We start from the raw sequence: 13,835 nt of genomic DNA on the forward strand, positions 1-13,835 counted from the left end.
TCATACCCACTGTGAAGTATGGGGGTGGGTCAGTGATGCTGTGGGGCTGTTTCGCTTCCAAAGGCCCTGGGAACCTTGTTAGGGTGCATGGCATCATGAATGCTTTGAAATGCCAGCACATTTTAAATCAAAATCTGTTGCCCTCTGCCCGAAAGCTGAAGATGGGTCGTCACTGGGTCTTTAAGCAAGACAATGACCTTAAACATATTGCCAAATCTACACAGAAATGGTTCACCAGACACAAAATCAAGCTCCTCCCATGGCCATCTGTTGAGTTAATTATCGAGGGTTGATTGAATATTTGCTTGTGCTCATATATGCCTAATACATACATAATACATATTGCCATATTTTTTCTTATTTCATATAACCAGTAAATGATTATTGCTTGCTATACTAGGCCGTAGTATAATGTTTAAGTGTTACAAAGTGTTAAAAAGGGTCGGGGTGACAACTGCCTTGCTTCATGGCCGCAACATTGCGTAACTAGACCTTCTAGGACATCTTCAGCATCTTACGTCTGGACTTTCGTCTAGACTTTCGAGGACAATCTTCCATTCGAGGACATCTTCCATGGCTGCAGCGTTGCATAACTGAAGTGTCTGGGTCATTCTGACCAGTTTACCTAAGTGCCCTTGCTTACACACGTGTATTTAGTTAGTTCCACCTACATGCTCACACATAGCCAACCAAAATCACATGGGTGTCTCCAGCTTGCTTTCTCCCTCCCTTTAGGGCGGCACCCTTCTGTGTTAGGACAAACCCCCAATAAAAGAAAGAGCAAGGAGGATTTTTTTAGATCAATTTTGGTGACTATACAGCGTAATCTACTAGATCTAGCATTTCTCTGTCTAGTCCCTCCTTGCTCTCCTTGGCCAAGAAAACTGAGTGTCTTCTCTCCTTATTTTTGGGTAATTTTACAAATGTCTACCGAAGGGTCTATTTTTTTAACTTGACACCATCTCAGTCCCCAGACCTTGTTTTGTTGGCAAAAGGGGGTTGTACAAAGTATTAACACCAGGGCTGCTAATAATTGTGACACAAATTATTTGATGTCAAATATTTTTTTCTTTATGTGGGATTTTTTCCCCACTGAATGAATGCACTTGTATTGAAGGTTGGATTTTTCTCTTTTTTTTTCCATTAAGGTCCCATATTATTTGAATTTTTTTTAAAAATATTAGAAGCTAAAAAACACATCTTAAACAGGGGTGCCAATAATTATGGAGGCCACTGTATTATAGCAGTGAAACCATGTTGACGAAATGCAGACCAATTTTATAAATTATCATCCTAGTCTTAAAATTCTCACTATAATGCCGTGGTCTGTGACTGTATCAAATAAGGACTTTATTATTACGGATCACTAGTATTTTTCCTCTAGCCTGGTACAGTGGAGTGTCTTGGATTTGTCAATTGGAAACCACTGCCCTCTGCTGTCAACTCCCATCTCTGAAGGGAATATTTGCTTATCAGTTTTTAGCCAAGCTCATCTAATACCCTAAAAATATTAACATATCTCCCTTCATGCTCGACAGAGTTCTGCTGGCCAGCCATGTGAAATCATGCGTCATCTCGTGTTACTTAAAATAACCACTGCATCAATGCAGGATCACAAATTGGGTTCTACAACATAGCTCAGAGTGCCCTCACTCTTCAGACATTAGTAAAATGCAATTGCCATCAAGTCTAATTGGAATAAAATTTGCATTTTGGGTTCCTTGTTCCATTTGGGATTGCTGCAATAAATCACGATTTGCTAGTTTTTACACCTGATGTTTTCTTTTGTAATGCAATACATCATTGTGACAATACATCCTAATAAATCACACATTCAAATGCAATATTTTTTCGTTCTTACATAAAAGACAAACTATATTTAAAATAATAAATATTTAAAAAATAAATAAATAAAAATAACATTTGAAAGCTAGCTAAGTGCAGAACATGAAATAGGTGAGAAGCGCAATGCCATTTTTGTTCTTGGCCAACTAGTGACAATCAAAAGTGTTTATTTGAGCCAAAATAACTGTCATCTTGTCTTGCAAAGTGCACCTGTTAGCAAATTTGGTGCCAAATTATTCATTGCCAATCAGATTTTTTATAATGGATGTCTTTTTGAAGATATTCTTAGTGTATAATCTGAAGCATGTAAGATTAATTCCAGAAATCTATGTTTACATGTGCTCATTTTGAAATGTTCACCGGAAGGAAGTACATTCGCTAAGCCGCTACCCGTAAACTTTTCACTGATTAAAAAAAAAAAAGAGAGAGAGAGAGTGCGCTTCTACTTTAATCATGCATGTGGTGTCAGTCTGTTTTTTTTTCCGCATCATTTGTAAATGCTGTAAACCAGCAAGTTTCATGTTTTGAAATGTCACGTTTTAACCGCAAGTTGGCGTTTTGTAAAAGACTGCTAATTCTCAGTCGGCGTGACTTCGTCTCGCATAGTAACGTGTCGCCATTTTGAAATGGGGGCACGCACTGGTAAACGTCCGTAGACAAACATTGTCTGAAATTCATATATTTCAGCTGTGTTTTGCGTCTTTTTTTTCCATAAAAACATCTTAAATATGACATTATTATCACGAGTCACTGCCGATAGACGTGAGGAGGCGGTACAACTTAAAATTGGCGTGTATTGGCCTGCAAATCTGCTGGATCAACAATCCAAAGGAATTGCCTGCAGTGGAGTTCAGAAACATCTACAACTACCTCATAAAGTCACCCAGTAAGTTGACCTTTATCAATTACGTGGAATATGTAATGTGTGGAACTAAGAAAACTGGTAGTATATACGGAGTGATTATTTCTGCCGTAACCGGTAATTTGCCTCCAAGCGTTATTTAGCCGTGAACACGTCACGGCAAAATAACCAATTCCCACCAGGCCAATAATATACCGATTGACCGATCAGAGCAGTTCACGGCAAAAAAAAATAATCTTTGCGAGTTGTGGGTTCCGGTAATAATAACCACTGCCTAGTCTATTAAAACCTAGCAGCTAATTGCGGCAACAACAAAAAAATTGATTAAAGTTTACTCACCAGTAATAAAATGTCAGCTGCAAACGCAAATGTGCCTGGTCCACGGAACCGTCTTTTTACTGTTCCTCGATCGATTGCTTTCAGCCAATTGCTTGTCCTTTTACTTCTCACGAAGAAGAATGAAGAACTTCAAATGCGAATCCGAATTCTTCCTTGTGTTACAACCCGCAACATGGCAACTTTTAGTCATTCCGACGGAAAAAAAGACCACAAATAAGACAAAAGTTCAACGCGTTTGTACTACAATGCACGAAAGAGCAACTGCTTGCGACTCGTGTTTTGCCCCCATTTCAATATGGCCACACTTTGTTGTGGCTGGTGACGCCATTAATGCCCGGATGTCCAACTGCGAGAATGTTTTATAGCAGTCTAAAAAGGTTAGCACATTATCTTTTTTCCATTAACGTCAATGTAGCTATGCTAATGTTTTACAGTGTTTAATATTGGTGTGTTTCCATATTTTGTATGTCTGAACTTTTATTCTACAGTGTGTTGGATGACCATTGAACATTTCTGAATCTTATATGCAATCAACATGCACGTGTCGTGTACAGAGTGCATGCAGCACACGCACGCACAAATGTATGCACGGTATGATAAATCACGGCCAGAAAATTACCATCCTCATTTTATTCACAGTGCGATTTGTTCGTATATGTAGTTTTTATTGCAATCTACCTCTGGACTATTTTGTTCCTTGTAGCCCTGAATCCATTTACTGCCATTGACAGCATTGTTGTTTTAATCAACAATGACGATAATGGAAATATTTTGTCTAAGGACAATTTTTTCATGACGAGACGATGAAGAGCTAAAAACATATCTTGGGAGACTAAGATTATAACAAGACTAATGCCAGTTTTCATCTGACAAGACGATAACGAGACAAAAAAGGGCCATAGTTTCTGTCATGTTCACAAATGGGCCATAGTTTCTGTCATGTTCACAATGTGTGACATTTTCTGATTATATGTGTAGTCAGTCAGCGTGCATCGTAGCTGTGTTTAGGTCGTGTCACTTATGAGACATATCCTGCGCCCCCACCCTGACCATCACCGGTCACTGGTGATTAACTCATTCACTATCAAAGACGTATAAACTACTGGTGTCAACAATAATCGATGCGGCGATGCATCCCGATGCGGGCCATGGACGATGCGATTCGATGCGGGCAACAAGCCGAATCGATTCAGCACATATTAAAATATATAAGTCCGTTCAAAAATCTTCCAGTGATGCAATGGATTTGGTTTCACCATTTGTATTATTATTCTCATGTTTACCTGTAGAGGGAGCTATTGTACAAGCAATGCAGGGGGGATGAGGAACTAAAATTGGCTTCCTCACGGGAGTAACGTCACAGACATGCGCAATTGCGCAGTGGCACTCAAAGCAGAGATAAGACATAATAACAATGGCTAAAGCGGAGAAAGAGGAAGCGCGAAAGATTATTGACGCACCAAAGACATTGAAAGCAGGCATATGGAGACATTTTGGCTTCTATGAGGTTGGTGGGAAACTTGACCAAACTTATGCGGTGTTTAAAAAATGAAAGGCTGCTATTGTGTGTAAAAAAAAAAAAAGAAAGAAAGAAAAAGAAAGAAAGCCCTGGTCTCATTCAAAGCACTAATTAAATGCTGTGATGTTTTTTTATTATTTTTATATATATTACTATTTTCATTTGACTACAACCAGGAATGACACAAGAGCCTATAAAAAGGTGTTTAATGTCTGACCGCTTGTGTTGCCTCATGATTCACGAAAAATATGCTTTGTTTAGCATTTTAATGCATCCCAGGCTTTAATGCATCGTGATGCATTGCCGAATCGAACCGAATCGAATCGTGGCCCTCTTAATCGAATCGAATCGAATCGAATCGTGGCCCTCCGAATCGTAATCGAATCGAATCGTGAGGGCAGTGCCGATGCACACCTCTAGTATAAACAGTGATGTTCCTAAAGCCAGGATGTGTTCCGAGGCTTGCTTGTTTTGAAACAAATGGTAATGGCAAGAGAGAATATGCAATGTTACTTTAGCCTTTAAAGTGCCTGTGACACCATTAAAAAAAATCAAATAGCATTATTATGTGAAATAAAATCATATTTTGAGACGATTCGACTATATACAACAATTTGGGAAAGCGCAGATGACGAGAAATGAGTCTTATTTATCTATAATCTGCTGTTTAGCTACTCCTGTCATTATAGCGCTCTGGCACCGCCATCCGGGGGATGACGTCGGCATAGTAACGATTTCAGCAGATTTAGAATTCAGCCCAGTGGAAGAGGAAGATTCAGAACGAGGAAAATGCAACAAAGAGCAGCGAAATGTCATCCTTTCTTAAAAAAATCTTTCTACCCCAATATTTTTACAGGATATTCTTTGTATCTAAGTATTTTTCCCTAATTGTTAAATAAATTGTATGGTCGTGACAAATAACAGTCTTGTGGAAATATGAAATATTAAAAACGCATTTATTTAGTACGACAGGGCTACATTACTGCACAATGGTCAAAACTGCCAACATCCTAAAACTCCCGACGGTATTTTATGCCACCAGAGTTAGTCCGCCTTTTGTCATTTCCCTGCCCCGGCTTCAGAGACTGAGGAAAGAGCGTAAACAAAACAGGAGGTGTGAGAGCTAGGCGACATGCTAACTCGAACCGAGCGGCACTTCCAAGTCTCTTCCTCGCCTTTTGAAAACGAAACTACCCCGACTCATGTCACACATGGCGGCAGGGGTGATAGCTTTCACTGATTGGCCAGCCCCGGCAGCGAGCGTTTCGGCTAGTCATATATATCAAAATGGCGCATTCCCAGTGGACAAACCGGCTGACGCTGAAGCGCGAGAATAGTGCTCTCTCGGCGGGCACATAAAGAGAACGAGAGGGGTGGAAGTCTCTACACAATCAAGAACTGCAGACGAGTGCGTGTGGCTGCACAGGCGCTTATCAGCCGGTGACCATGGTGTGCAACAAGCCTCTGGTCGTCGGCCAAAGGAAGCGGCCACTCCCGCCTTTTTGGTGGACAGGGAGCATTGCCACCCACGAAATGCAAGTCACCTCCTTATTAAAATGTGTGCCATTATCCCATTACAGTATTTGACATAATATAACACGTAGCTTACTCACTTCCTTGTCCCTCCAATGGTCCCACAGTTGTCGGACTTGTTTTGCCCATTCTTCGCAGTCAACAAGATCTTTTTGAAACCCAAAAGGGCTCCCTCGTGCAACAACAAAATCCTGCAGCACATTGAGCTGGCATGATGCGAAAAAAGTATACGAATTAATTAGCAAAATCCACAGTCCTTCGTACTATAGTAATGGCGGTATTGTGAAGATGATTAGTCCGCTGACGTCACATTCACCTTCCTCCTCAATCCAGACGCTGGCCGTAAGTCACTCATTTTCATGGTGCGGGATTCAAAAAATTGAATAACTATATCGATCGCTTCCACACACATCCAAACGGTGCATAGTCCAAAGCATAAAATACTGCGTGAAATGTGAAATAAACATGCTTTTTGCTGTCTTGGCACTTTAAAGGTCTGTGCTAAGTGATCATCACACTCATTCCAAAGTAGAAATCCAACCCTCCAAAGTGGGGGCTCATGTGCACCATAGATCCATTCTCAAAAGAACTCAAATAAATGCCTGTCAGATATAAAAACACTTTTTGAGGGAATTGATGGCAGAGAGGATGATTTTTGTTTTTTGTTTTTAAATATTGAGGAATGAAGAGAGGCAGAAAGGGCACATATCCATGGCAGAAGGGCAAATGCTTGAGCACAAATAGGTCTATCTACTTATGTGTCTGAATAAAGCACGGGAAAAAAAATACTTTGTACGTGTTTATATTTTTTAATGTTTGGTTTGTGTTTATTCTACAGACTAAAGCCACTTGACATCGAGTTCATGAAGAGGCTGCATGACAAAGTCAATGTCATTCCACTTATTGCAAAAGCGGACACTCTCACGCCAGAGGAATGCCAGCTTTTTAAGAAACAGGTATTTGTGACCTCTAACAGAATATTTTATACATTTAAGTGTGTGTGTTTTTTTTTTTAACATATGTACAGTGAGTAGCAGAAGTATTTGCACCCTTTGTGATTTTGCAAGTTTACCCACTTAGAAAATAGGTAAAAATTTGAAAAAATTGAAATTTCAATCATAGATGCAGTTCCACCTATCAAGACATAATCTTAAAAAAAAAAAAAAAAACTTCTGCTCCTCACTGTATATCTGTATCGTTACCTTGTGTGGATAGAAACAGTATCCCAATAGCAATATTTATTCATGAAAAACTTTTTCTAAATAGATAATGAAAGAGATCCAGGAGCACAAAATCAAAATTTATGAATTCCCAGATACAGACGATGATGAGGACAACAAGATGATCCGGAAGATCAAGGTAAACAACTACAAAATGTTGTTGGCTGAAAATATACACTGCAAATTTATAACGTCTTATTCAGATTATTTTTCTTAAATGTAGTCAAATTTCTTCATCTTGTTTTGAGTGTTAAAGACTAGTTAACAGATTTAAGTAAATATGACCATTTGTTCTTATTAAGCCTATACATCTAAAAGTTGGTCATTTTCACACAAATCAAGAAACAATTTTGAATAATGTTTTGAACAATACCTATTCCAAAATTGAGAATATTTCTGACATACAAGCTTTTTTAAGATGAAATATACCGTTAATTTTCGCACTATAAAGTGCACCTGTCTATAAGCCGCCACCCACCAAATTTGACACGAAAACAGCATTTGTTCATAGATGAGCCGCACTGGACTATAAGCCACAGCTGTCCTCACTGTATTATGGGGTAGTTACACCAAAATATATTAACCGATAAACACTTTATTTGTCAGTGGCATCACAAGACTGTCATAAGAACAAATGAACCACCATGAAGCTTTGACCCAATTGGCTGCAAAGCTTCATTGCCTCAAAAAACTTCATTTGGCCATCACTAATCCTTTTGGGGAGATAGTCAACTTCTGCTGCCAACACTCTTGTTGTCCAACATGCATCCTAGCATGCATTGCAGCGCTACAGATGTAACTAACAATGAAAAGTCATGTTCTGTGCTAATTATTTCTTCATTTACCGTTCCAGTTGTTTCATTAATTGCTAGTTATAGTATTTGGTTACACTTTTTTTGACAGTGGCGCCATAAGACTGTCATTAGACAATCATAATTATGACATGACACTATCATGAGCATTAATGAGTGCTTATTAAAGATGTCATTTACTGTTATCCGGCAAATTATCTCACTTTTAAATAGATGTAAAAGATCCAAGCTTGACATAAATGGAGTTAGTGACATAATTTGCTGGATGACACGTAATGTCATTTGTCATCACCATTCAGTAATGCCCATGATAGTCTTATGGCAGCCGTATGACGCCGCTGTCAAATAAAATTTTACCTATTAACCCAAATAAATCAACAAATAAGCCGCAGGATTCAAAATGAAGGAAAAAGTAGTGGCTTACAGTCCGAAATTTACGGTACTAATTTGTTGCTTAAAATAAGTCTGTTAAGCTCATTATCAAGTAGTTATTTTTCTTAATAGAAGCAATCTGAGTGAGTAAAATTTACTTGAAGCACTGGCAGATAATTCCTTTTATTTGGAGTAGAATGGCACTAAAAACAAAGGAATTTAACTAGTTTAAAGGAGGTGTGTTTTTGCAGTTTGGAAGAACAAAGGTCTAATCTGTCTGTTTCCATTTCATGTTCCATTTTTGCCCCAGTTTTAGCTGCAGATTACAGGCAAGATAATTCAATAACTACAGCAATGGTCTTTCATGTAACACGCCCCAGTAACTGCTGCCTCTGGCAAAATGAAAACATTGTATCCGTTAGCCTCTTTCCACGCTTCCAATCGACAACTGAGTTCATGTTTTACCGGCTAAACCAGGAGTTGGCAACCTTTAACACTGAAGGAGCCAATTTCGACCCGGTTTCCACAGAGTAGACAAATCTGGGAGCCTCACGCACATTTGAAATGATTGCGTCAGCTCAACTGCATACAGTCTTACATCTACTTATGACATTAATTCGTTCTGGAAGTGTTCTCGTAACCTGAAAATTGCGTAAATAGAGGCGCGTTTTACATGTAAATGCCCTAATCCGATAAATTATAATTGGGCAATGAAACAACAATCAAACACACTTGAATCATTCCATTTACCATAGACTTCACTGTCAGTTGACGGGACTCTGGGCCGATTCATAGGGGGCCTATTTACAAAAACAGAAAATTCAAATATTTTCTAAACCAAAGCCGCTAAGTGACCTAAAACCAAAACAGGTCCTTAGGTGAGGTGAAACTCCTGAAATTTTTCCCCTAATCGAAGAAAACTAAATCACTGGTATGGGAATACTTGGGCTACAGAAAAGTTACAGACGGCCACGGTTTAGAGGAGGAGGGCCAACCGACATGTAAAACATGTTTGCGGAGGGTGGCTGCCGAGGAGGCAATACCTCCAATGTGATTTAGCATTTATACAAAATTAAAGGCTAGTAAACACTATCATGAACGTTTCCCACCAGCTACGAGAGTTAACTCCAGTGTGTTAAGTGTGTCTAGCTGTGATAAAACATGTTTTGTTCTCTCTGGCTGTTGAGAAAGAGAGTGCGTGTATAATGTAAACATGATACGAGTCATACACATGTGCTTTTTATGGAAAATAATTCAATTATTTTTGTTCTGATGTTAATAATGTTAAGCTGTGGCTGTGAGTTTACACTCACCTAAAGGACTGCATTTATTTTAATTTTATTTCAAATGTTTGTTTTTTTTTAATTTAACTTTACTTTGTACTTTTGTTCCAATTTTCTGTTTGATGGAAAAACGTGTGGTGTGTTTTTTAAACCCAGATATCCCAAAGTAACACATTTTAGAGCTGTAATTGCAATACTGTGAAACCGTGATTTTTTTTTGCTTAAGGTTATTATACCGTCAGAATCTCATACCGGCACATGCCTAATAACAACACAAATTCACAAGTTTGATGTTTCCTTCTATTTATTGTGCACTTTCATAAGAGCTGCTTTTTAGTTTTAGCCAATAGAACAAACTTTTAACTTTCAACTGCTGTGATTTAAAAAATTAAATAAATTAAAAAGCCTTTATATTCTCCCTATTGTACCAAACCTGTACTGAATCGCAACTCCCGTACTGAAGTACGTATTGAACCGTGATTTGTGTGTACCGGTACACCCCTAATACATATACTATATACAGTATGTATATTTTGTGATGCATATTTGGCTTAACAAAATAGTTTAGCCTCCTATTAGTAAGCAGAATAAGTACTCACTTTTTACACACTTATTTGCGGAACACTCACGCAGGTTATGAATTCACCCAATATGTAAGGTCACGGTTGCCATTCGGATGGTGTAGCCGCAAAGACTCAACATCGTTAGTGAATTCATGACCTGCGTGAGTGAACTTTGCAAAGTTACGGGTGCTACTCAGAAGGTATACCTACAGTGGGGATAACAAGTATTTGATACACTGCCAATGGGAAAACCCATTGTACTGTATAAATATTTGTGCCTGTGAATGGTGCAAGGACTTGCAGGTGTACTGTCCGGTGGCAACCGTGACATTGCATAGTTTATGTATTCTCGACCTGTGAGAGCGTTAAATACACGAACACATGCAGTGAGCCTGAATTGATCTGCCTACTACAGGGAAATTCAACTTTGTTAAATCTTGCCAGTGGCAGAATAAAATTAACTCAACATTTATTTATTTATTTATTTAACATAAAACTGAGCTGCGTCAGTGGGTTCAAAGAGCCGCGGGTTGCCGACACCTGGGCTAAACTAACATTTGTAGGATACAAAATAAATAGCTATCTAAATGGTCAAATTTGTCCTGCATCTTAGCGTTGTTTTTTTGTTGTTGTTTTAACTTATTGTTGACATGACCTCATTAATTACCGTCATCTTTACTCTAGTACTGTTGACCGGTGATGTCTGGGGATGTCATTGGTAAAGAGGGCCATGTGACAACCCAATTACAATAAAAATAATAATTAGGGCTGCAAGTAATGATTATTTTTATAATTGATTAATCAGACAAGTAATTAAACGATGAATTGGATAAATGTCACTTTTTCCCCATTATCTACACAAATTTAACTTGAAGTTGTTTAAGGCATGTCGTAAGTAATCATGAAGACAAAATGGTCGACTATTTCCTTCAATAATATTTTATTACAGCTTCCTGACTTAACTGTAGTCTACAACTGTACTGTTTTAAGTTTATAAAACTTGGTAAAGTTTTTAATAAAGGCTCTGAGTATAAAACATAAAAAGAATGAATCTGTTTTCTTTATCTAACAGTTGTTCATAAATCCAATCCAAATCCTACTTCAATGCACACTCTTGTATGACAATTTAAAGTTTGAATGTGTTTGTGTTGAAAGCTGTTATATGAATGGGTTTAAGTACCGTATTTTTCGGACTATAAGTCGCACCGGAGTATAAGTCGCATTTTTGGGGGAAATTTACTTGATAAAATCCAACACATAGAGCAGATATGTCATCTTAAAAGGCAATTCAAAATAAAAATACAATAGAGAACAACATGCAGAATAAGTGTACAGTATGATAATGTCACATGATGCATGAACAACGAAATGCGGACATGGCCGGTATGTTAACGTAACATAGCTATTAAGAGTTGTTCAGATAACTATAGCATCACAAAACCTGCTAACAAGTTTACCAAACCATCAGTGTCACTCCATAACACCAAAATAACATGCGAAATGATATAATAATGTGTTAATAATTTCACACATAAGTCGCTCCAGAGTACAAGGCTCCAGAGTACAAGTCGCACCCCCAGCCAAACTATGGGGAAAAAAATGCGACTTATAGTCAGAAAAATACAATATGTGGTTTCTTTATAAAAAGAAATTAGACAACTTTAATATCTAAAAATAACTGACGTGCTAATGTGGATTCTCCAAAACAATACAAACGGACACTTAAGACACAAATTAGCATAATCGCTAACTAGCTTAGCACTCTGTGCTAAGTAGTAACCTCTCATCAACAAAGAATACAAACAATACAATTTGCTTCATTTACTCATCTCTGACGAAAGCACACTGCATCTAACAACACAAAAGACAATCTAACGACACTTAATAGTATAATTGATTCAGCAACCCAACCTGAGTGTAGCATTTAGCTCTCTCTCTCATGCACTCACATTACACATAAACAAGGACCCAAACGGGACTGCTCATGGCTGCCGGCAGAAATCGTTTATGAAATTCATTGGCAACTAATTTATTCATCGATTTTAACCAATTAGTTGTCGCAGCCTCAGGGATTAAAATACAAAAAAAATGTTACAATATTTTTTGTGGAATTTTGCTGATAAGAAATACATGTTGTTTGTTTTTTTTTTTTTTTATTTACTCCAGGAGAAGATGCCGCTGGCTGTGGTTGGTAGCAATGTGGTCATCGAAGTGAATGGAAAGAAGGTCAGAGGTCGCCAGTACCCTTGGGGTGTGGCAGAAGGTAGGTTTACAGCAGGTCTTTAGCTAGAAAGATATTTTCTGAGAGTGTATATCTTTCCGCTTTGGATGTTGAAGGATTTTGCACTTTTTTTGTAGGTTAATAACAATAGGATGTTCCAGAATATCGGTCCATTCCTGTATGTTCTCAAATCCCCTTGTGTCCATCGTTATATTAACTGTCAGGTGATACACGACTCTTATGTCAAAATGTGATATGTAAAATTAATGATGAAGCCACGACAGATCATTTTTAAATTTTTTTAACTGTAGAAGAATATTCGTAGATTTATGAGCTTTTGTGTAATGATTTTTTTTTTCCTTTTTAAACCTTTGTTTTATTATTTAATGGCCAATTCTTATAATTATTCAGACAGTTCACTTTCCTTTTTAATTTGACCATTGGAAAGTTGAGTAATTAACTGCAACATGATCACATTATGCAAAAGCGGGGATTTAACACTCTCCCAGTTTTTATTTGGCACCGATAGACCATGGAAAATAGGAGATATGATCTTTTAATTTCATGACGGGAAATATATTTACTCCATTAGAGTGCACTGATGCACTTTGGATGGGTGATGTCTCATTTCTGTAGATTTTTCAAGTAAGAATTAATTATTTGTGTGTATTTCTGGCTTAAGATGGTCATTTAATCGTTTGTAGTACATTATAGTAATAACAGTTCATATACGGTGGTATGAAAAAGTATCTGAACCTTTTGGAATTTCTCACATTTCTGCATAAAATCACCATCAAATGGGCTCTGATCTTTGTTAAAATCACACAGATGAAAAAAACTGCTTCAGCTAAAACCACCCAAACATTTATAGGTTTTCATATAAATGAGGATAGTATGCAAACAATGACGGGGGGGGGGATAAGTAACTGAACCCTCACATTTAATATTTTGTGCCCCCCACCCCTCCATTCTTCTCTACAAAACTGCTGTAGTTCAGTCAGATTCCTGGGATGTTTGGCATGAATCACTGTCTTTAGGTCATACCACAGCATCTCAATGGGGTTCAAGTCTGGACTTTGACATGGCCACTCCAGGACGTGTATTTTGTTCATCTAAAACCATTCTGAAGTTTATTTACGTCTGTGTTTTGGCTCATTGTCTGATGCAGCATCCATCCTCTTTTTAGCTTCAACTGTCTGACAGCCTCAGATTTTCCCTCAAAATGTCCTGTTTGAATTCATTCTTCAATTAATGATTGCAAGTTGT

At 37.9% G+C, this 13,835-nt stretch overlaps 1 protein-coding gene across 1 annotated transcript in view; it reads left to right on the forward strand.

The window, feature by feature from the left end:
- Positions 1 to 13,835, forward strand: part of LOC130915904 (septin-7-like) — an 81,094-nt gene that overhangs the window by 42,049 nt on the left and 25,210 nt on the right. Inside the window, exons 6-8 of the mRNA XM_057836114.1 lie at positions 6,937 to 7,054; positions 7,365 to 7,457; positions 12,515 to 12,611. Coding sequence (XP_057692097.1) covers positions 6,937 to 7,054; positions 7,365 to 7,457; positions 12,515 to 12,611 — 308 coding nt within the window. The remainder of the gene's footprint in view (positions 1 to 6,936; positions 7,055 to 7,364; positions 7,458 to 12,514; positions 12,612 to 13,835) is intronic.

Source organism: Corythoichthys intestinalis, chromosome 5, assembly GCF_030265065.1.
Source record: "Corythoichthys intestinalis isolate RoL2023-P3 chromosome 5, ASM3026506v1, whole genome shotgun sequence".
In the NCBI taxonomy this organism is placed as follows: domain Eukaryota; kingdom Metazoa; phylum Chordata; class Actinopteri; order Syngnathiformes; family Syngnathidae; genus Corythoichthys; species Corythoichthys intestinalis.